The sequence below is a fragment of the Lissotriton helveticus genome, chromosome 8 (assembly GCF_964261635.1).
Source record: "Lissotriton helveticus chromosome 8, aLisHel1.1, whole genome shotgun sequence".
In the NCBI taxonomy this organism is placed as follows: Eukaryota; Metazoa; Chordata; class Amphibia; order Caudata; family Salamandridae; genus Lissotriton; species Lissotriton helveticus.
The window spans coordinates 1,155,065,641-1,155,090,780 of NC_136069.1; the positions used below are offsets into that span (position 1 = coordinate 1,155,065,641).

Below are 25,140 nucleotides of genomic sequence, written 5' to 3' on the forward strand. Positions count from 1 at the left end.
AACGTTCATAGATGCCAAAAGGTTTTTCATCCACCACTGCACCTTCACAATCAAGATCATGCACCCACATTCTCATCCCAAAAAGGACCTCGTAAGGATTGACCTCCCTTAGACAGGTTATTGGCATGTTTTTAAGGCCCTCTGAACCCCATATAAATGATTGACCCAACTATCAACCGCGCCAATACTCTAGCTGTAAATGATTGCTTTAAGTCCCGGTTTTTCCTCTCCGCAATCAATTTTCCGTCGGGATAGTACAGAGAGGAGTACTGCAATGCTACACACAAGTCTCCCATGGCCTCGATGTAAGCCCTAGAGCTAAACGCTGGGCCACTGACAGAATGTAATGTGCTAACTGCGTTTGTCCCTATAAAGACTCGCAAATCTTTCATAACAGTTCGAGCGTCAGCCGAGCGCTGAGGCCATATTCATAGGATTCTCGAGCAGGAATCCACTGCAACCATTATGTACTTGTAAGCCCCATCTGATTGTAAGGGGCCGCAGTGGTCCAAATAGACACAATTGAGTGGTCTGTCTAATGTTAGCAATGGAGTCTGTGCTGGTCGTGTTATGGTGGAGCCCTTCATCTGTTGACAAATATCACACTTTAAGACATAATCTTTGGTCTGCTTCGTTAACCCTGGCCACCAATAGTGTTGTTTCAGTAAAGAAGCTATCGCCGTAACTCCTGCATGTACAGAACCCAGACCCTCGTGTGCAGCTAAAATGAAGCCTAATCTGCGATCCATGTTTGGTTTCACTCTATCCCCCACTCCAGGAATCTGAGCAAATGGAACGTTGTTTGCATCTAACTTGTAGGAGTACTTGAGTGGAAAACCTTTCGGAAGTGCTTTGTTATCTTTGCGTGAAGCAATGACAGCTGCCATTATCTGTTCATCTATTCTCGTTTTTGAACGAGTGATTGCAGGTATGGACGCAGTTCGTACTTCCCACTTGGTGGCTTCATCACCCAATGAATTCCCTTCAACATGAAGCCATCACATTGATGACTCAGCGTGTGTATCACGTGAGCTCTTGGTAGTTTGTCTTTCAACTCAGCTACCTGTTCCCATAGCATTTTATGCTTAATTGTGCCACCTTTTGAGTCTTTAAACCCATTTTGTCCCCAATAAGGAAGATATTAATTGTATGACTGGACACAGTAAAAAGAATTGCACACAATCAGTGTGAGGAATTTCTGATCCATATTTATTGGTGCCAGTAATAGTGCTTTTAATTCGGCCAGCTGATCCGTGCAGTCTCCTTGAGACTATGGCCCAGATGTAGGTAAATGTCATTTACCGATTCTTAAATACCGAATTTTACCGATTCGGTATTCAAAAATCGGTAAATGAGATGTAGGTAAAAAATCGGTAAATATTACCGAATCGGTAAAAGTCGGTATCGGACTTTCTGTAATTACCGAATCGGCAAATACCAAATCGGTAATTACCGAATCGGTAATGGCCATACAACCCTATGGGCCAAAAGGCCCATAGAAATGCATTGAAAATACCGAATCGGTAAATACCGAATCGGTAAATACCGAATCGGTAAATGCCGATTCGGGAAGCTAGCAAAACTGAAACTAATGAAAACAGCCAATCAGGTGCTACCACCCTCCCCCTCCCAACCAGGAAGTGGCTACCCAGGAAGCCGCAACTCATTAGAAGGTTCTGGAGAGGCAGTCAGAGCTGAGCAGAGAGACAGAGCAGCAGGGAGAGATTTGTTTGCAGTGAAAGAGAGTAAGAATGGCAAGTAGCACAGAGAGCCAGAAGGCTGAAAGAAAACGAAAATTAAAGTTTAGCAGCATGGAGCTGCAGGTACTGGTTGAGGAAGTGGTGAGGGTCCACAAACAGCTTTTTGGCAGGCTGTCCCTCACTGTACCAGAGTCAGCCAAAAGATAGCTGTGGCTTGCCATAGGGGAGAAGGTGAATGCTGTGGGTGTGACCAGCAGGAGCCAAGATGACCTGAAGAAAAGGTTTTACGACCTCAGGAGCCTCACCAAAAAAAAAATGGCAGAGATCCACAAGCAGGCTGGTGTGAGCGGTGGAGGCAGGAACCATGCACCCCCCCTGACTGACCTTGAGGAACTGGTGGCCTCCACCATCGAGCCTGACAGTGTCGTGGGAGTAGGAGATGTGGACAGCTCAGCCAGAGCTACTACGAAAGGTAAGAGCCTGCGCAGCATGACACCCCAAAGCAAACTGTTTCCCTTTAGCCTTTGTGTACAGCCCAACCCCAGACCAGTACTGCTAGCACTATACATGAGCAATGCATTATGGGAAATGTAGGCAGCAAATGTAGGGCCACATGTAAGTGCACAGAAAACAGCAATGCATTGAAAGCCAATCAGAGTAATGAAAGTGAAATGTGCAATGCATTTATTGTAGTGACTGTAAGACAATAGCACTCAGTGTACATACGCTTCTTTATACCTAGGGCAAGCATCAGGCAGTGGACCATCTGCCTCACAAGGAACTGTGCCAGCGAGGGAGGAGAGTGTTGAGGCAGGGCCAAGCACCGCAGAAGCCTCGCAGGAGGAGGAAGACGCCACTGCCCTCTCCCATGAGGATGACACTGTTCGTCCCCTTGTGTTTCCCCACTCCCCACACGTTTCCCCAACCCCCCCATTGGTGTTCTCACCTGAGAACTCCCCATCAAGGTCCCTGACAACACCTGCTACCTCACCAGCCAGGAGGAGATATGTGGCCCCACTGAGAGTCATGGCGGGAGGTGAGGGTGAGGCTCCAGCAACCATAGAAGTCACTCCTACTGCACAGGTGTCCACACATCAGTCCAGCAGCACTCGCAGCCGCCAACGCATTCCCATCAGTGCAGGTCCACCTGGAGAGGGCACTGTGTTCCGTGGCCTTGAGGGGAGCACGGTGCGCATCCAGCGCATGCAGGGGAAATCGATTCAGGCCTGCCACCGCCAGTTTAGGATCCTAAATCAGCAAATGGGAGACATGGGCAAGGGCATCAGTGCTTTAGTGGAAACCAACAGGGAGGTTGCAAAGACCAACACTGACATGACCACCGCCATCAACCAACTGTGCTCAAAAATGGATGTCCAGGAGCAAACAAGGCGCAGGGATGCGCGTGTGCACAACAGGGCCATGCACCGGCTGGCCACGGCAACATCCCAGCTATGCCGTAGGAGCGCCAACATGCAAGAAAGCCTCACGCAGAACACCGCGGAGGTAACCAGGGGCATGGCCAGGATTACCAGTGCCCTGGAGGCCATGATCACCTCCCATACTGCTGCGAATCCTGCCCTGGACGTGGCTGAGGCATACAACAGCAGCAGCCGCAGCAGCCCGGCTAGCGCAGTTGTTGAGCCACGCCGGAGCACCAGGCGCTCAGCTGAGCCTGCAGGCCATGCCAAAGGGAGTGAACCACACCCCAGTGGGTCTGCGAAGCGCGCCCGTAAATGACATTTACAGTGTGTGTGAGACAACCTGGGACATTAGCAGTCCCCACGTTCAAATACTCATTATTTGTTCCACATCAGTGCATTTACGTTGTGGCAACATTAAAAAACTTTTTTTCACATTCACAAGCTGTCTGTGTCTCCTTACTCACTCAGAAATAGTTGTCTGTTATCTCCTCACGTCTGTATCTGCCATCAGTAGGTGTTGACACTCCAGCAGGTTGTCTGTCAGGCACAGCATTGTCGTCGTCATGATCCTCGTAGTCAGAAAGATCCACCTCAGTACCCTTCCTTACAGCCAAGTTGTGCAACATGGCACAGGTAGCAATTATCTTGCAGCAGGTGATGGGGGTATACTGCCTTGCACCTCCACTCTTGTGAAGGCATCTAAATCTGCTCTTCCAGATGCCAAAGGTCCGTTCTACCACATTCCGTGTACTTTTGTGGGCCCGGTTATACCTCCTTTGGCTGGGTGTGGAGGGGTTGAGGTAGGGAGTGAGGATAAATGAACGTAGGGCATATGCACTGTCTCCTAAAAGGGAAATGGGAATACATTACTCACATGCATACTTGTAATTCTTACTGCAATAGGTGTTGGAGGGGTCGCACACTGTGTCTTACCTAGGAGGTATCCTTCGCCAAATTCCCCTGCAGACAGCCGTGCATAGATGCCGCTGTTCTGAAAAATATAGGAGTCGTGGGTACTCCCAGGTAATTTCGCAACAAGGTCTGTGATGACGAACTTTGCATTGCAAATCACCTGTACATTGAGGGTGTGGGTGGACTTCCTATTCCGGTAGAGGTATTCTGTGGCAGCAGGGGGACAAATGGGGATGTGCGTGCCATCAATGCAGCTGATGATATGGGGAAATCTAGCCATCTGGTAGAATTCAGATTTGGTTTGAAGCAGTTCAGCATGGGTGGATGGAAAAGAAATGTAATGCTCCATCCTATGCAACATGGCGTCAAGGAATTTGTGAAAAAACCTTGAGAGGCTCCTCTGGGTCACCTCACCCACCGCAGCAACCACGCTCTGGTAGCTCCCTGACGCCAGCAGGTGGAGGCTGCACAGCACCTGTACATGTGGTGGAATTGCATGTGCTCTTGGGGTGGTGTGCTGCAACAGTGGTTGTAGGTCCCTGATGAGCTCCAAGATGGTGTCTGGAGCCAACCTGTACCTCTGCAGTATCTCTTCCTCTGTGAGCATGAACAGGGTCACCCTCTGCCTGTAGACCTGCTCCTGTCTCAGCCATTCCCTCTCTCCTTCCTCCTCTAGCCGTAGCCGTCTTGCGATGACATAAAATGCCGCCATTGTGCAAACAGCAATGCATTTTGGGTCCATTTTTATAGGCTGTACCTGGTTACCACCTGATTTGAATCCATGGTAAATACCGACTCTTAAATACCGAATTTGAAGCAAAATCGGTATTTCAGAGCCTCCCTACATCTCAATCTTCAATTTTACCTATTCTTAATTACCGAATCGGTATTTTACCGATTCGGTATTGTACCGATTCGGTAAGTTTACCGATTCGGTAAGTTTACCGAGTCGGTATTTTACCGATTCAGTATATTTTCCGATTCGGTAAATTTACCGATTCGGCCTAATTTCTATCACCTACATACTGATCGCTCAATACCGGTCGGTAACGGCCGAAAATACCGATTTTCGGCCGTTACCGACCGACCTACATCTGGCCCTTTGTCTTCGTATTGCTGAGATGAAACTTGCCTTCCTGCATACGTCCTTTTACAATCGCACAAGAGGCGCTGTATTGCTGTTTACTCCCTATGGCCGGCTGAGCAGATCTGCCAGTGTAAATTATATATTCATACTGATCTAGAGGCATAATTTCATTTAGGAGAGGATATTCTTGTTCATATTGCAGGAATGCTTGTGTTTTTAGCGTGTGATCATATCTGTATTCTACATCTGATGCAGTGAGAGAATTATGTAACGCTTTAGCATTGGGAAATGCTTGCATTTGTAGCAGCCTCTAAGGCCGGTACCGGAGTTATGACAATCATTTGTTTTCCCTGAGCCAGTGCTTGCTCTCTCACTACAGCAGTCTACACTGCTGTCAGATTTTTTTCTGTGGACGCGAAACGCATCTCAGCATTTTGATACAAGTGTGATTTATAAGCAAAGGGTACTGTTTCGCGTTCATTATATGTGAGGTATGTGTACCCAGATTGACCCGCAACCATACGTATCACCAGGTTGCGGACATTATGCATGTCTGTAAGTGTTTAGATGCTATCATGTCAGCCTGGAGGGATCAAAGTGTATCTGTGTGTTCCTGTGTCCATTGCCTAACTGAAAAATCAGGTCTTATGAGGAAGTAGAAAGGTTTAACTCTTTCTACGTAATCCAAAATGTATGTTCTGCCACAATTCAGGAATGCCAGTATGGATTGTAAATTTTTCAGTGACTTTGGAGGTTGGAGCAGAGCACACTTTTCTAAAACGTTAGCTGCCAGGCTTTTCCCTTCACTTGAAAGCTCATATCACAAAAATAGGACTCTGAGGTGGACCACTTTAGATTTTTTGAAGTTAAACTTGTAGCCTTCAGAGGCGAATCCCAAAATGATGGTGCTCACCCTTGTCAAGTGTCCCTCTAGGTTATCATCCGTCAGATAAATATCACCTACATAGGACAATGCCTCTTCATCCAGATTCTGGAGTAACTCAGTTACCCTGGCCGAAAACAACCCCGGGCTGTTCTTATACTCCTGGGGGAGTTGACAAAATGACGCTGTGACCCTAATGCTGAGAATGCGGTCAAATATCTGCTCTCAGGTGCTTTATTTTGGCAGAAAAATCAATTTGAGATATCTAGTGCTGTTTTGTATTTTTTCTGCACAATGATATTCATCAATGTGGCACAATGTTTTTTTATACTGCAAATGTTTTTGTGCATGAGTTTAGATGTCTGTAATCTGAAACTAGACGATACGAGTTGTCAGGTTTCATTATGGAAATAAAGGATTATTCATTGAAGAGGTGCAAAGTTTCAATCACCCCCTGGTATTCAATTTGATCTAAGATCTTCCTGACCTGTTTTTTTAGCTTCTTGCTTAAGTGGATATTGTCTCTGTAGAGTCGGAGTACATTTTAACAGTATCACGTGGTGGGTTGAATCCTCATCCCATCCAACATGGTTTTGATATAGTGCGGGAGCAAGGGCTACTGCCCACTCCTGTGCATATGTATGTTTTAAATATTGAGTTTCATATGCAAAAGAAACAATTAATGAAAGGAATGCTAGACAATGCAAAACATTCACCCCCAGTCACATGGATCCGGCTTTAATCCATCATTCTTTTGCTCACCACACCACCCCAGTTTGGACCCAGCCATATGCAAATCATTTTTGACCCTGTTCCTTGTGGGAACAGTCCAGCCCGAACTGCCAAGCCAGGTCCTCCCTGGATCGGAAACAAGCATCCTGGGACCGGTTTCAGGGCATCACCCTTCATCAGCCAGGCTAGCTTGAATCCAGTGGTGTAGCGAGCATGGGACCCACGTCTGGGCATACCCTTCCCACTTAGGGTAACATATGCAAAAGAAACAATTGATGAACAGAATGCTGGACAATGCAAACATTCACCCCCAGTCACAAGGATCTAAGTTTAATCCCTCATTCTTTTGCTCACCACACACCCCAGTTTGGACCCAGCCATATGCAAATCATTCTTGACCCTGTTCCTTGTGGGAACAGTCCAGCCCGAACTGCCAAGCCAGGTCCTTCTTGGACCGGAAACAAGCATCCTGGCACCGGTTCCAGGGCATCACAACCGCATTCAATGGTACATACCATTTGGACTCGCTATTAGGAAGGGACACCCTTGGCATGCCCTTTCCCAATAGTGAGTCGTAAACGATATTTTGCGAGTCTGTGACTCGCAAAATAGCATTGGTACATACCACCACCATTTTCTGCAGTCGCAAAAGGGTTAAATACCCTTTTGGGACCGCAAAAAATGGTTGTACATCTGGCCCATTAAAAAACATTTGAAAAATTACAAAAACTGTAGTGAAAAAATTGATTGGTTTTTATAATTCTGCCTCTTTCTGGTAGCCGGAACTGGGGGCGATCATAGCACTGCAAACCTATTGTTGATGCCATTACCGGAACAAACAAACAAACCCCCACGTTGTTGCCCAGCAGTGTTTTCCGTTATACCAAAAAAAAAAAAATGTTGCTACATGTTCTCTATTTTATATGCTGCTTCTAGGGTAAGTCACAAATGCTGGGCACTTTTAGAATAGCCACCATTTAGTTAAAAAAAGGACACAAACGAGCCATGGATATATTTTGTGGAAAAAATGTTATAAAGGCTTAAACACAAACGTACCTAATTATCAAATAAAGAACTAGCGGGTTAAAGTGTAACAAATTTGTTTTAACTACATTTTTGGGATCTTTAGTTAGAGACATACTACATAACTCCGAAACAGCAGCATTGTCAACTTCCCAGCTTGCAGAATAATAGCCTTCATCAAGCCCTACCCTCTACCAAGTTTATATCACCATGTGAGGAAATACAACTATACCTTCCTTCTTTTTGTAGAAGGGAACTCCCATAGCCACGAAGCTCATCCAGGCATCACAAGGAATGGAGGACACATGGGACAACAAGGGTTTTGGGGGTTTCGGAGATCCTTTGGTGTCAGTAGTGTGCTGGTCAGCACAGAGTTGGAGAGGAGTTTTTTTTACAGCGTCATTTTTGCATTTTGAAAGAGGAGATGATGGGAAAAATAAACAAAATAGGATGGACAAGGGGATGCAGTCATTCCTTGTACACCACCAATAGTATATTGTAAGAGCAGTGAACAGATTATGGGCCAGATGTACAACCCTATTTTGCATGCGCAAGCGGGTTTGCGACATGCGACCCGTTTGCGCTTGCAAACTGTGAAAGGGTTCTGATGTTAACATAGGCTTCTATGGGAATTAACAAGGGCGTATTATCAAGCCCATTATCGCTGTTTTATCGGCAGTTTCCTGCCGATAAAACCATGATAATTTTAACACCGGTCCTTGATAATATCCCCCCAGGTTAGAACAAGTGCCGCACTCCATCTGAACTCCTTATGCGACACAATCTACATACCTTGCCCCATGTGGAAGTCCCAGAGGTAAAGGTTCATTCTTTTTTACATCTTCCTTTCATGATGACGCCTTTTGGAAGACAAGCCAACTGTAACACATATGAACCAGGTTTGAGACCTGAAGTGAGCTCTCTTTTAGCACTTGGATCACGGTCAGAATGGATGGCAGTTGACACCATATATAGAGTACAGACAGCACCCTGATGAATGTTGCACTATTTTCATCAAGTGTTCTCTAATTTCCGAAACGCGCGTCGGAGCAATTCTGTTTATATTTATTCTGTCTCATACATAGGAGCAAGTACAGAAAAGCTCTAATGTGCACTATAAGTAAATCAGAATTCCAATGAAAAAATGGAACAACTGTTACCCTATTGTGATATAACTGCTTTTATTGTTTGATGTGTATGTCTTTGTAAAGTATGATTGAGTGTTAGTGTTATTTGAAATACTGTGGGCCCGATGTAGGTAGGCAAATACCGGTCGGAAACGGCCTAAAATACTGATTTTCGGCCGTTTCCGACCGGTATTTGGATATTGAGATGTAGGGGCATCTAAAATTACAGAATCCGTAATTTTACCGATTCTGTAATTTTACCGATTCGGTAAAATACCGAATTGGTAAAATTACCGAATCTGTAATTTCAGATGTAGGTAGCACTGTTTTCAGTGCTACAAGGGTTTAAGAATCCTTAATTTACCACCAACTAGTAGTTGCTGGTAAATTAAGAAAACCATTTAAAAAGCATTTTAAACAGTGCCATGTTGCAGACATACATGCCCTAAGGGCATGTATGTCAGCAACATGTGCACCCATGCACAATTGAGGGGTGCAACAGGGTGTCAAAGTGACACCCTGCCACCCTTCAATGTTTCCCCCAATTACCGAATCGGTATTTACCGATTCGGTAATTGACATTGATTCCTATGGGCCTCAAGGCCCATAGGAATCAATGGCAGTTACAGAATCGGTAAATACTGATTCATTCATTACCGAATCATACCGATTCGGTAATTAATTCGGTAAATATACCTACATCCCAATTGCCAATTCTTAAATACCGAATCGGTATGATTCGGTATTTAAGAATCGGTAATCGGGGATTACCTACATCTGGCCCTGTATGTTGTATTATTTTTTGTTCCTTTTTCCTTTATGTATGTTTTGAACTTGTGTTTGAGCTCACAATATTTATGTACATATTGTCAAAAATATTTCTATTGTAGAGTATAAGTATAACTATTACTGATAAATACATTATAAACTGAACTGTTGTGATCTATGGCTCTTAAACACTGTAAGCTTAGTGCTTTTGTTTTAATTTATTTGGAGAAGAGATTGTTTGGTTTCTTGTAAGTTTCCTCCCTGGACTCTTCTCCTCAAATTGTGTCTCAGGGACCCTCTTTTGTTTTTCTTTAGTAATTGTGAAATGGAGGTCCACCTCCCATCTGTCTCTATACTTATGAGTGCAAGAGATGAAGTATGTACTAATTTTAAACAGCCTTGAAACCCGCCTTGCTGCACTGCATGAAAGGGTAGGAGTGTGGTGTATTTAACATAATACAGCACGTTTATTTCCTTTCCTTGCTATGGCGGCCTTTAGGCTGCCTAGCGCCCCCGCAGGCACCCTTTTGCCATGGTGCAAGAGTTCTTGCATTGTAGGCAGGATTGTTTTATGCAAGAAATGGCCTTCCTGCACAAAAACAATCCTCTGAGGTAGTTTCCTCTTACTATGTGTGCAGAAAGCAGCACACATAGAAAGAGTAAAAGACGCGGAGAAATAAAGATATTTCTCCTCATTCCGCCTCACCTGGAAACACATAGCATTTTGATGCTTTCCCTCGTCTACCAGTAATTGTAACTCTAGCACATGTGCCAAAATCTGTGGTTGGATGCGTGGGAACACCCATGCGCAACCCATGGAACGCCTCCCTGAGGCAGAGTAACACAATGCAGCAATTTGTGCTGTGGTGCATTACTGTAGATTTTTCAAGCATGCAGGCCACGCAAGGTGGCCTTGTCTGGCTTGATAATTCTTACTTTAAGGATGCATCGCCCTTGTGTCCCCCTTGCGTGGGGCAAAGGCGATGCAAAAAACTTTTGTAAATATGCCCCTTAGAATTTTGCATTGCATGGAAACTCCCTTTTTAGTACTTCCTTATTAAAAAGGTCCTCCAATAAATGTACATTTCCCGAGTTGCTGCCCAGTGTTTTCATTGAGACAGGTGAAAATCATTTTGTGGGCAAAGATTCATACAAGAGCTGTGGTCTTCGACCGTACCCTTCTTGTACTGTTCACCAATATAGCAAACTTTCATTCCACCATAACCACAAATGAGTGCCCATTATTACGGGACCAAAGTTAGGATTATATTCTATAGGCATTAAAGGAGAAGGGAAGGCAGGCACCCAATCCAGTCTCCTCAAAATCAGGCTTCAATTATTACGTTTTTTTAGGGGATGTCGTATTTTTCTATTTTTGAGGAAGCTTAAGAGCAGGGCCGGCCCTAGACATGTGCAAAGGGTGCACCTGCACAGGGCCGCCAAACCCCAGGGGCCACCACAACGACGGACGAGGATCGGATCGGAAGGATCACTGGCGGCCCCCTGGCAGGATTTGGCGGCCTCCGGGCAATGGCAGCGACGTTTGAGTGTTGTTGTTTTAGTTTAGTTTGGTTTCACTTGCCCAGGCAGCCAGCCAGCAGTTTGGGTCCCAGGGCCGTCAATCTTAGCCCTACGACGTGACGGCCCTGGGACAGCCCCCGCGTGCTGTGCGCAGTGCGCAACTCAGCTCTTAGCCGCTCAGGGACGCGTCACGGTGCTGGTCACGCTCCCGCCAGGGACTGGGAGAGTGCGTCAGTGAGCGGTGCGTCGTCAGAGATTGAGGATCATTAATAAAGAACAATTAACGTCGTCGCCACCGACAGACAGAGTAAGCCTATTTTGCATTTTGAAGGGAAATTCGCCACTACTTGAGTGTGTGCCTGTGCCTAACCGAGACCTGACTCACGAATGCATGCGTCTGTGCGCTCCTCAACGTGTGTGTGTGTTCCGTGAGATCCCAGTCATAGTGCAGCATTATCTGAACACATTGCATTGGTATATGATGTTGCATTAGTTTCTGTCTCCTGATCTGTTCAACTCGTGAAACAATGCCACCACCTTATGCACACAGTGTGATTTCCATTGTGTACTGTATTATACAAAGTTCTCACTCTAGAAGTGACCATGGAATCTTCAGCCGCATTTCTCTGAGCCTTACGCTTATTCCCTGCGTTGTCTGACTATATTTTTACCTTCAGATTCTTTATAACCCTTAGTGGTTTCCCAACTTGTACTCTGTCTCAAGACAGCTTTTTTTTTTACTGATTATGCCGCTTATTTTATTGATGATTCTCCATCCTCACCAGGCACTCGCCTCGCCCAGCTCAAAGTATGTTAGATTGTTATTTTATGTTAAATTGGACAGGGCCGCCAAACCCCAGGGGCCGCCACGACGACGGACGAGGATCGGATCGGAAGGATCACTGGCGGCCCCCTGGCAGGATTTGGCGGCCTCCGGGCAATGGCAGCGACGCGTGAGCGTTGTTGTTTTAGTTTAGTTTGGTTTCACTTGCCCAGGCAGCCAGCCAGCAGTTTGGGTCCCAGGGCCGTCAATCTTAGCCCTACGACGTGACGGGCCTGGGACAGCCCCCGCGCGCTGTGCGAAGTGCGCAACTCAGCTCTTAGCCGCTCAGTGACGCGTCACGGTGCTGGTCACGCTCCCGCCAGGGACTGGGAGAGTGCGTCAGTGAGCGGTGCGTCGTCAGAGATTGAGAATCATTAATAAAGAACAATTAACGTCGTCGCCACCGACAGACAGAGTAAGCCTATTTTGCATTTTGAAGGGAAATTCGCCACTACTTGAGTGTGTGCCTGTGCATAACCGAGACCTGACTCACGAATGCATGCGTCTGTGTGCTCCTCAACGTGTGTGTGTGTTCCGTGAGATCCCAGTCACAGTGCAGCATTATCTGAACACATTGCATTGGTTTATGATGTTGCATTAGTTTCTGTCTCCTGATCTGTTCAACTCGTGAAACAATGCCACCACCTTATGCACACAGTGTGATTTCCATTGTGTACTGTATTATACAAAGTTCTCACTCTAGAAGTGACCATGGAATCTTCAGCCGCATTTCTCTGAGCCTTACGCTTAATCCCTGCGTTGTCTGACTATATTTTTACCTTCAGATTCTTTATAACCCTTAGTGGTTTCCTAACTTGTACTCTGTCTCAAGACAGCTTTTTTTTACTGATTATGCTGCTTATTTTATTGATGATTCTCCATCCTCACCAGGCACTTGCCTCGCCCAGCTCAAAGTATGTTAAATTGTTATTTTATGTTAAATTATTGGTATTTGTAAAGCGCGCGGCTACTCGAGAGTGTCCCAGCGCTGCAAAGCCTCGTGACAGGCTACTGAGCTATGCAGATAATGAGGGAGGCTTACAGCTGTTGCTGGAATAACCAGGTGTTCAGTCTTTTTCTGAAAATGAGTAGGTCATGCACCTAAGTGACAGAGGTAGGCAATTCCACAGTCGGGAGGTCTGCACTTGGAAAGAGCAACCGCCTTTGCGGACAAGGGAAATTTAAAACAGTTACTATTTACTTGTGTTCTGCAAATCCCATCATCTTAGAGCTGGATGTGACCTGTTGGGTACTTCTTTTGGTTTTCCCACCGCCAGCGTTGGTTATTTTGCAAGACCTCCTATCGACACTGCCCACAAGATAAAGAAAGGAGGGGTTGGGACATCCCATTTTAGCCATTGGCCTGGCTGCTTTAGCTGCCTTTAAGGACTTGACTCCAGGGTTGTCGTTGGCTTTGGTATCATCTCATGGTTTTTTGCTGATATATGCATTTCCTTTGTGGTAGTAGCTTGGAGTATTGTTGGGGGTAAGTAGGTGTGGTTTTGTTAGATATTTACAGCTTGAAATATTAGTGGAAGTCGAGGACAGTCATTTTTGTAGCCATAGATTGTTTGAGAGCAATGAACAGTTCGATCTGCCGTGTATGCTTACTGGTTTTGATCGTCCCCATTTCTTTATTGGTCACTGAGTATCTTGTCTTTGGTGATAATCCACTCTGCTATTTTGGAAATAAAGGGCAAAATGTGAAGTTTCAGTGTGAAACTCAAAGTACCTGCATTTTTACAAGTTTGGGAACATCTGGCCACCAATGTGCAGATCGCTCTGTATGCACAGTGCCGACGTATTATTATTAAAACACCTTCCTGAGCTCCGCCCCGTCCGGACCCCCTCTTCCAGGGCCCCCACCTACGCTCCCTGCACAGGGCCACCATGAACCTAGAGCCGGCCCTGTTAAGAGTGCTATCCAGCGGGGCAAGAGAATATTTCTGATCTATTAGTTTCCATACTTTGAATACATTGGGCGAGAACCATCCCAAAGTTGGTTGGGGTTGTGCAGCAAATGTATAATTCTAAGGATGAGGGAACCCCAAGCATTCATTGACCTTTAGTTGTTAGAGAGTTGATCTATTTATTCGCCGCTTCTTACTATTTTAAAGTAAGTTTTCTGATTTCTGCCTGAGTCCAACTGGTGAGGCTCCAATGTGATTTTTCAGAGCGGAGCACAGGTCTTTTCTTGTCCAGTTCTTTGAATAGTTAGCTCCATGCTACTCGATCAAGCACCTTTTTAGCACTGAATGCACATCAACTGGTATATTGTTCATGCTCAGCCACATCATTGTTGATGTTTCTCTCATGTATCAATGTCCTCCTATTTACGAAATCCACTTGATGCAGTGGAGTTTGTAAGGTCCATACTTCATCTCATCTGGCGACAATATTCTTGGTGAAAATTTTAATATCACAGAGAACGTGTCCTTTAAGACCTACTTAATCAAATTCTTCTCCGTTTTAAGATGACTTGCAGAGCCAATTCAATCATAGATGGGGTGACTGACAGGATGTCTGGAAGTAATTGAACACTTCTGCAAGGGGTTCTGTTATGAGGCCTGCATATGCCTTGTAGAAGAATGTAAAAAAACCTGAGATTTTACTCCTAGAAAGTGCTTTAACAGCACTAATTACCACTAATTACCACTTCTAAGGTCATTGGTTCCTCCAAGGTGTCTCTCAGTTATGGCTCTATATGAAGAAACTCAATATTAGTTAATTATTCGTCTTGTTCCTGAGCTTTATAAACAAGTGTACAACATCTGAAGGTATCTTTAGCTATCAAGTCATCTTCGGTTTGGAGAATCTCATCAGTGAAAACAATTTGTTTCATATCGTTCTTTTAACGTTGATGTCACCTCACCCATCAATAAAAACTGCAGCACTCCTCTAGTCTTTCTCAATTTCTATAGAGAAATTATCATTTCTATATTCCTGTGTCAGAAATAATATCAGTTCTAATAGTTATTTTTCCATCCTCTGGGTTAATATTACAAAACGAGTGGTATGTCCTATTAATTCTCCTCTAATAACTGCATTTGCTAAGGGTCCAATCCCAGCCCCATGCCACCTCACTATTCACATTCCCTGTCAAATAATGACTCACGACTTCTCAGATAGTTTCCCTCAAGGTAATGTATTTAAACACTATTTTATTTTATTCAAAATATGAGATTTAGACTTGTTCTACTGGATGTAGTCTCATTCTAGAAGACCGAGGATTGCTTAGGTAGTATTTGGGTGCCTACGTTCATGCATAAAACTTGTGGTACCATATTCCTTTGCGGTAAGTAAAGATCAATTCTAGAATGGACTCTTTGTTTATTTTTAAAAAGTATCTTCTCTTTCAGTCCCTTGTTTGGCTCACCAAAGATCAATCAAGTCAAAATCTCGGACTCCCATAGATAGCGTTGGAAGGGATCTATATTCTGGAAATTGGAAGAGGAATGAGTTGTATGTTGGGTCTAGTGTTGCGCTGTATCACGCTCCCTTAATGAGACACACTTTCACTAATGTAGCCACAAATTGGAATAGTTCAGTGCAAAAGCTATCTCTATTGACATTATAATTTGAACATATTGTATGGATCGATTCACTACTTCAGCACACACTCCCGGCTCTGCCATTCGCAGTCTGACTGTACATTCAGTCTGCCTGGTATAAATTGTAACCCTTGTTTAATCAATATAGAAATACCTTTCTTTTTTGTGAGGTCATTACAGTGAAATTGATTAGGAAACAAGTATGATCTTAATTGCTGTTTCTTACGACTTAGCAGGTGAGATCTTAGAAACAGTACCACATCAAATTATTTACTGTTATGTTACATTTAATTAATATAGCCCAGCGAATCACACCCAAGGGTGTATCTTGGCGCTTGGCCTCCTCAAAATCACACCCGCCCAGCCAGGTTTTTAGTAGTTTTTCAAGTTGAGCAAATTCCACACAGCTTTGGAGATGGGAAGGAAGCTGGATCCATGCCCATAGGGCAGTACAAGAAAAAGCTCTACACCCAGATCTTGAGACACAAATGCCAAGAATAGACACAAATGTTTTGTCGCTCGATCTCAGAGTGCGAGAGGGGCAGTAGTAATTTAGTTTCTCCTTCAAGTACAAAGGAGATTTGCCTAGTAGGGCATTGTGTGCAAGGCAGCATATCTTGAAACATATATGCTTCCTAACCAGCAGCCAGTGGAGGGTCATGAGAATAGGGGCCGAAGCGGAGCCTGCTAGGAGATTACAGACTAGCCGGGCAGCCGTATTTTGTACCACTTGGAGTTTGGTCAAGAAGATGTCAATAGCAGCCATGAGTAATGCATTGCTATAGTCCAGGCAACTAATTTTTAGCACCTGGACCAGCGTTTTCCTAGCCAAAGCAGGGAGCCAGGGCAAGACTTTCCTTAGCAGCTGCATGGCGGTAAAACACGACCCTCTTGTGGCTGCCACATGACTTTTCATGGATAGTTCATGATCAATTATTATAGCCAGACTGTTTGCTGACTGGCTGGGGCAGATCCCAATTACTGGGCCACCAGTCCAAAGACCAAAGCTGCTGTGCTTTGCCAAAGAGCAAGATCTCTGTCTTGTTGTTCAGCTGAAGACAGTTCCTGGACATCCAACCTGCAACGTTCCTCATACAAGCTTGAAAACGGTGCTTGGTGCCTTGACTGTCCTGTTTCATAGAAATGATCAGCTGAGTATCATCAGTATAGGAAATAGCTGCATAGCCATATTATTTCACAATCTGGGCGAAAGGGGCAAAGTAGATATTAAACAATGTTGGTCTCAACGTGGTTCCATTTCAGCAATGCTCTGCATTCATCAGGGAATGAAGCCCTTGAATGTTTAGGCAAATGATTCCGAGACTATCTATTGGCAAATCCAGCACAGCCCCTTCTCCACTTTATCCTGTTAAGTACACTTTGAGTACCCTAAATCAATTTCAGGAATATCAGAAAAGAAGTCATGTAAGTTACTCTGGTGTAACTCCGCTGAACCATGGTAGTTTCTGAAGGTATCAGACAAACCAGTGTGTATGACTGTTCTCTGCTTCTTTGTCATGATCACAGTAAATGTGCAGGAAGGGTAGACATGTGATATAAAACGTGTTTAAACACAGGGAAAGGAATGGTAATGGAAGGATAAATAAAGAACTTTAATTAGGGGTCCCCTCAGATGCTAGGCCAAACACTTAAAGAGAGAAGATAAAGGAGAAAATAAGAAGGGGAGAGATTCTATATCTTACGTATGCCTTCTTTCTCAGCCATATCCTCTATTTACTAGACTTGGATTATCTAGTTTGTTTGAAAGGAAAGTGTAGAATCCCTATGAACAATTACATGATAGGCCAGAGAACATTTGCCAGTATTTAGGTAGTAGCTAAGGAAAAGTTAAAGTTCAACAACAGTTAAGCTTTCAGAATTGTGGTGGAATTTATGGAGTATGTTTCAGGAATGTAGGTAACAGGGAGATTTAGATAATCCTTCATCTGAGGATACCTCCATCACCATCTTGTCTACCCTTTATGCTGTGTAACATTTTGTTTGGTGGCTTCTGGAAGGTAGTTTTCAAAAATAAGGAATGCACAAGGCCTTCAAATTCAAACTTGGTTAACTGTTTGGCAGTACTGCAAAAATGTTGATTATTCATTTTGGAGCGAATTTCCTTATTATCAATTTTATGTATACTTTTTGATAGGGGTGGGCGTAGTTCGTGAAGTAGCGCTACGCGTAGCTACGCAAAGTGCACTTCGTCCTACGCGAGCTACGTGTAGCACTACGCGAACTGCGTAGTAGCATGTTCGCACTGTGCAAGATGTCGTTTTCAATGATTGCACAGTGCGGACAAGCATTCGGCACTGTGCAATCATTGAAAACTGCATCTTGCACAGTGATGCCACTCGAGTAGATTTTTACTCAAGCTGCAGCTTTCTCAACGCGGACTGGTAGGTTCTCATTGCTCGCGACCACTCGCAATGAGAAACCTGACCTCCTCGCGTTGAGAATCTTGCTGGGAGGTTTATTTTCCATGCTCACGATCGTGAACAAGGAAAAAGTCTCGTGAGATGTTATTTTGCTTGCTCGCGGTCGCCAACTTGACGTTGAGGACCGTGAGCAAGCGAAAAATGACCACTGCACTACGCTACGCATGTTTGCACTGTGCTACGTGCAGTTCGCGTAGTGCGAAGTTGCGCAAACTTCGCAAACTACGTGAGGGTAGCGTAGTGCTTTGCCCAGGGTTACTTTTTGATGATGTTCCTGCAATTATATTTCTTTAACTACTAGCTTGTTGTGTGAAAGTGTTTGTTCTACAACATTTGGATTAACCTCATCAAGTCTGTTCTCAGACTTTCGTAGGTCGACAGACACCGATTTTGCAAAATTATGAGGCAGAGTCGGTCTTAAATTGTGAGCAACTGTCATTTGTATTTCTTAGGCGGGTATGACCACCGCTTCTCATCTGTGCATCTAGAGCGGTTTGTGATACTGAGGGTGGATCAGCTCGTTTTGAAGGACTGATTCATGTTAGCTGTAACATGTTGTTTATTGAACTTGTTTTCATACCTTTATTCTGGCCGCTGCCATAATAACTTCTTGGGAAAAATGCAACTCTAATCGCAGTTCAATTGATTCTGGAGCAGGTAGTTGCCAAGAAAGTGGGTGCCACAGAGTAAAACTGCAGCTGTTTGGGAGAAAAATATTTGTAATTCTCTCCTCTTATGCTCTCAAAGAGCAAAGCTTAACCAAAGGCTTTAATTATTTCACCGTCCAGAAGCCAAACCTTGGTAAAACTGTCTTTCCTCAAGTATTCTGCCCCTTTCCATAGCGTTCCAGTTTAAAAAAAAAAAAAGGCTTTCCACCAATAAAATCGAACTCATTCTAACTTAGAGAGCATAGGTTTTGGACTCCATCTTATTTGTGAAGCTGGTTGTCAATGTTTATATCTTAGTAGAATTATATAAAATTACTAGCTTACCCGTCCCGCGTTGTAGCGATCTCAGAAGAAAGTAAATTTAAGGAAACTTGTTATGATAACATTCAATTTATATTGTGTCATTTTTATTGAAACTTATTCATTATAATATGTAAATCATTTTAGAGTGTTGTTTTAATTCTGTTTATTTATCCGAGTGCTTGTGGATACACAGTATTTTTTGTTTTTCTGTGTGGTGCGTACACGAATAAATCAGAAGGTTTTCCGACGCGTGAGCTGGCCACACACAGTGGTCCATGTGAGAAGCACGGATTCTCCAAATCTAGTCCACACACTTGCAGCGATTGTCCTTGTGCTTTGTTGATGGTCATTGCAAAAGCGAGTCGCACCGGAAACTGTAAACGTTGCGTATACGAATAAATCAGAAGGTTTTCCGACGCGTGAGCTGGCCACATACAGTTGTCCATGTGAGAAGCACGGATTCTCCAAATCTAGTCCACACACTTGCAGCGATTGTCCTTGTGATTTGTTGATGGTCATTGCAAAAGCGAGTCGCACCGTAAACTGTAAGCGTTCAGTATTAGAAAGATTATGAGGGCCGTGGAGCCGATATTTAACAATTTTTTTTTTTTTTGTTGCCAGAAACCTTCGCGGGAGTGTACTCAACAACTTCCCAAAGTTTCATGCCGATCGAATGAATGGTGTAGTAATGCATAAAGGACAAACGGACATACTTTGGTTTTTATATATATAGATAACCTTATTTGTTGTAGGACAGATAGAATTCTTGAGACCTTCCCTGATATAGAACGATGGCAGTCTTTTGAAATGTAGTATTCTATAACTGTTTCACCTCGCTTAATTCTGATTGGCCCACGCAGTTGCAACCATGTACAACTGTGTTGAATGTGACATCTTTTGTTTGGAACCCTATAAAAAAGCAGCATTTTTTGAGGTGTGAAGGCTCTTTTCTCCCTAACCCTAAGAGATGAATCCCTGTTGGTTTGCTCTTCCATTTTATACTCTATGTTTTTGCTCTCCTAAACTTTAATAAGTACTTTGATTGATTTTGAATTCTGGCTGAACTAGGCATTCCAGTCTACTAATTTATTGATTTGGTTATACTATTTGATATATTGTATGACTAAAAATCTGAAAATAGGCCTTTAAGTTTTAGTCTTATGCTGCCGTTTTCGTGAGATCAAATGGGTTTCACATGCACATTTTAGCTGTCATTTGAAATACCAAAGAGAACCAGGCTAGAATGAACACTGTGCCCGGTACATCTGTCACACACATACAACTAGATAGACCTTACCAGACAGTTCTACGGTAATTTTAATCAAACTGCATCAGCTCCAGCAGCAGTTTGGAATCCCACATCATCTTACCACCATGAAGGTTAGCCACGAAAGCTCTCATCAGACTGTCACTTTATAGGCAGTGGGATAAGATCAACATCATATCTCAACCTTGCAATGTCTCTCTTGGGAAAGAGGCGAGTCCTCTGCTGTCTCCTGGGCCTGATCAGGGCCGGACTGGGAACCATAACCGGCCAAAGCACTTTGCCAGGGTCGGTTTTCGGCCGAATTTGGTATAGGGCCGATTTTGCAACTATGCTGCAAAAACGGCCCTGTAACAAAAACGGCCCCCAGGGGGCCAAAACGGGCCACCACCCGTGCGGCGCACCGGGGGATTTCCCGGTGCCTGCTGTGGCCAGTCCAGCCCTGTGCCGGATGCATTGACGCATCCATCTTAGCGTTTGCCGGGTAAAGCGTGCAAGGATGGGAGGCCATCGATGCTTTCAGAAGAGGATCAGGGAAGCAGAATTCAGCTGCACTATCAGTTGGGGAAATCAATTGCAAGAGCGGATCACTGTCTGGAGTTCCGCTGAAATGCTGCATGTCAGCCCCCTCACCCAGTTGGAGAGGAATTTGAGGATGTACGATGCTGCCAGTTTTGGTTTTCTGCAGCACAAAAGGGCAGTGGTAACTTTTACAGTAAAGCTCATCCACTATACCCACTAGTTATATGCATGAACTCTCACCCAACCCACTAAAGATCAAACCTCACATGAACTAATTTAGTCTGTCACAAAAAAACTGGAATAAATGCATGGAATGGTTTGCTTGAGCACACAAAACAAAATAAATAACTAATAATACCTAACAGTAACCAATAACACTGTACAAACTACTAACCCTGGGTTTCTTGGCTGCCTGGCGTAAAGCGGTTCAATGTCTCATCAGGGGGAGTAAGTGCTATTAAAAATAAATGCAATTACATTTCTAAAACAAAAAGTGGGCTACACTGTGCTAAAAACATAGGGCCATGTTTACAATGAAAGTGACTCAGTACTTGCCGCAAGCCATTTGGCTGCTCCGCACTGTCACTTTCAAAGCACAGGGATTGGACTTATTTACAACAATATGTTGCATCCCTGTGCTTTCCCCTGCGCTGGCGCACAATCGCTGCCATGCACCGGTGCAGGCACCCTTTCACCATGGTGCAAGAATGCTTGCGTCATAGCAGGATTGTTTTTGTGCAGGAAGGGACACCTTCCTGCACAAAAACAATCAATTGAGGTGATTTGCTCTTTCCATGCGTGAGTAGAATGCAGAAGGCATTAAAAGAGGGAAAAAAACGAGGAGAAACGTAAACATTTCACCGAGTTGAACCTCGCTGCACAACCGGTGGGATGGCGTAGCATTCGCGTACATTTCAAGGTTTACGATTTCTCGTAAATCTGGAAATGCATCAGAATACATGGGTGTTGTGTGGGAACACCCACAGCAACACCCATGTCAAGCCATTACACGCAAAGTGTTGCATGAGAAGGGGCGATATTTACAAACACATAAAGCCACGCAGGTTGGCTTCACATGTCCTTGTAAATATTGGGCAACAGGTTGAGCTGCTGGCGCATCACGCGATGTACCGGCGGCGCAGAGGGCTTGTATATAAGCCCCATAGATGGGAAACTCTCAACAATGTAAATTGATTTGTCTTGGAGTTGTTCCCGAATACAACTGAGTTCCCTCTCTGAAACCGATGTGAGGGCACCGTCCTGGAGTAAGCTAGAACAGAAAAAGTTGAAAAAGACTGTGCTGTTGTCTGCAGGACAAATACCCACCTGTCTGACAGAACTCTAGTGGAGGAGTGTGGCTCACTGATTAGAGCGGCAGACCCTGATGCAGAGGTCTGGCCCGGGACCAGGGTTCAATTCCCAACGCAGCAGGGTCCTGATAATTCTTGCCTCGGTGCCTATTCTAATCATGGGGTCCCACGCTGCAACTCTGGGCAATAGTTGCTTAATCTCCCGCTGCGGGATGCCTGGCTTTCACCCTGGGGATACCCAGTAGGGGTTATCTCACAGGGAAAAGCCAGGACGGGTTCCCAAGGCAAGCGCCTTGATGCCTTCGGGTGATACGTGCGCTATATAAGTCGCAATACATACAAACTCTGCAGAGAGAAACCTCTCCTTTGGCTAAAGCTTCAAACTTGGTCTTGTCCTTGTCGACATCCAGAAATATTTCCGTGGTTAAATGTAAAACCTTTGGGCGGGACAAAGCACTGAAGAGGTTTCCTGACCTTGCTCCATCACAGATCGTGTCTAGGTCCTTGTCCTTCAAAACAGTGCTGATGTAAACCAACAGCTTGCATCTGATCCTGCCCCTCTGTTGGGGGACCATGACATGTGTCTAAGTACAGGTCAGCCGCACCATTTTGACTTACATTGCTTTTAAGTTTCGCATCTTTTGTATGCTACAGTTTTTATCTTCTAATCGCTACCTGTAATTGTCTTATTTTGTATGTCATTTTAAGCGTTGAAAATGTGTATCTTTAACTCAAATTTTTGTAAAATGTAAAATATTTATAACTTAGCTTAAAATTCAGTTTCCTGCAGCTATTAAACTATTTTAATACATATAGTTTTCTGTTGACTAAAACACCTTTGGAAGATTTTTAACTGACAAAATTATCTTTGTATTCACATAACATTCACAGTTAGATATGCTGATTGTTGTTTTTTTATTTACAAAATGCTTTGACTTATGAACGCTTGCTGATGATTTTTTGCCTATGGTATTTACCTATTCAGGTACCACATATATAATGTTAATGAAGAAAATCCAGGCTTTGACGAGATAAGAGCCAGTTTTTACACAGCTCAGATTATCTGTGGCATGGAGCATCTTCATCAGAACAAGATCATTTACAGGGACCTTAAACCTGAAAACGTGCTGCTGGATAATGAAGGTATGTTTCAGTTATCAATCAGGGCCACACATTATATGTTTTATTAGAGCATTTAATACCAGTACATTTTTCCATGGCATTTCAGCCAAAAAGAATGGTGCATACCACTGGAGCACGGAAGGATTCTATCAGTACACTCCTCTGGGTGTCAATCGCTAAAGTGATCACCCCAGCACACATTCTTGCCCCACTTTTGAGGGTCCAAGGTCCAAGTCATCCACAGAAAAGATAGCAAGCCCACCTGGCTCCATGAAAGTCTCTATTGAGGACCAAGCAAGAAACTCCTAACACACACAAATCTTGCAAAATCTTCCTGCTTCTTATCTATCAACTCAAGTAACAGACAACAAAGGTATTGGCAACTAGGGAACTCAGTCACTGCACCACCTGAAGTAATCACCCATTTAAGACTGCATGATCATTGCCCACCTCAAATGACCAGCTACCAGATGGTCATACATTAAACAATTTGAAACACACAAGAAAAGAGGCAATTTAAAAACACAGTCATATCCACATTTTTTTCTGAAGTATACAATAAGTCGGTTTGTGCTTGATTTTTCTTTTCTTTCTTTTCTTTCTTCTCAAAAACAGACAGACACACGCAGCTAATGCGTTTCGCCCAACACATGGCTTCTTCAGGGCTGCCAACATGCTAAAAACAGATACATGAATAAGTTATTTAAAACAAGTATAAAAGATGTTGAGTAACACACACTTAACATCAAAAGACACTTAATAATTAAAGACAGATCCCAACAATAAGGTTTATATACAACAAACCATATCTTTTTCCGCGTAAAGAGACACATATTGTAAAAAGAAAAAGCATAGTGGGGTCAAATATTAACATACCAAATAACATGACGACCAACATTTGTACAACAAAACATTTAGAAACCAAAAACTTAAATGCAACAAACAAATGTATTATACTAGTTACATTTCCTTGGTTTGACTACCTTCTTGTGTATACACCCTTTATTGTAAAGGAATTTTTAATCTAAAAAAAATGCTGGAAAAGGCCTGGAAGGTTTGCAAGTCCATGCAACAGAAGATAAATAATAAGGGAGATTCCTAAGATCAAAAGTGTGTAGACAGAAGAAAAAATCAAAAAAGAAAGAAAGGAAAAAGAGGAATAAAAGAGGAGGAGACGAGGGTAGAAAAGTAAAACATGACAAGACTTCACACAAACAAAAAAAGACATAAGTGTCATATATAGTCCAAACCCAAGACTTGAATGGTGCATCCAGAAAAAGAATGACAAACAAAAGAAAAGATCCCCTAAGTGCACTTAATATACTAGCTTGCGAATTCAGAGGCTCTATGTCACATAAAGCGGCCAAAAGATCTTACCAGTTCGATTCCAATAGCAGTAGTTGTATATTAGATGAATGACTGCCTCACACCAAGGTTTAAGTTGTCCGGTCCACGCTAATCGATAAAAACAAATACATTTAGATATGACCTAATCCATGCATTGGTGATTACGAAGCATAAACAGGTCAAATAAGTGCAAAATGAAAGACAAGCATCAAGACCATGTTACTATCCCTAGTGCACCTGTAGCGTCCCACGTGATCAAAAACAATGAGTTACCAAAGTCATGCATTAAAAAACAGTTTTTAACCCTGGTCCATCTGTAATGCCATTAGTCCTCCAAAACAGTGAGTCAACAGAGTCATGTATTAAAAGCAGTCCACACCTGAATGATTTGAACTACATTCCGTGATAATAGAAAAAGATTTGGGGCCATATGTATCATTCAAAATTGCGATCGCAAATGCCGAAATTCGCAGAATTTCGGTGTTTGCGATTGCAATTTAGCTAAGTGGGATGTATGAAAGAAAAACAGCCTTGCAAAATAAGGAATTGCAAATTTGCGATTCCCTATTTTGCGATTGTATTTAAGGAATCGAAATTGCGATTCCTTAAATGCAA

The 25,140-nt window shown here is 43.6% G+C and overlaps 1 protein-coding gene across 1 annotated transcript in view; it reads left to right on the forward strand.

Moving 5' to 3' along the window:
• Window positions 1–25,140, forward strand: part of GRK1 (G protein-coupled receptor kinase 1) — a 636,766-nt gene that overhangs the window by 148,932 nt on the left and 462,694 nt on the right. The window contains exon 3 of the mRNA XM_078658078.1: window positions 23,042–23,199. Within this exon, the coding sequence (XP_078514204.1) occupies window positions 23,042–23,199 (158 nt within the window). The remainder of the gene's footprint in view (window positions 1–23,041; window positions 23,200–25,140) is intronic.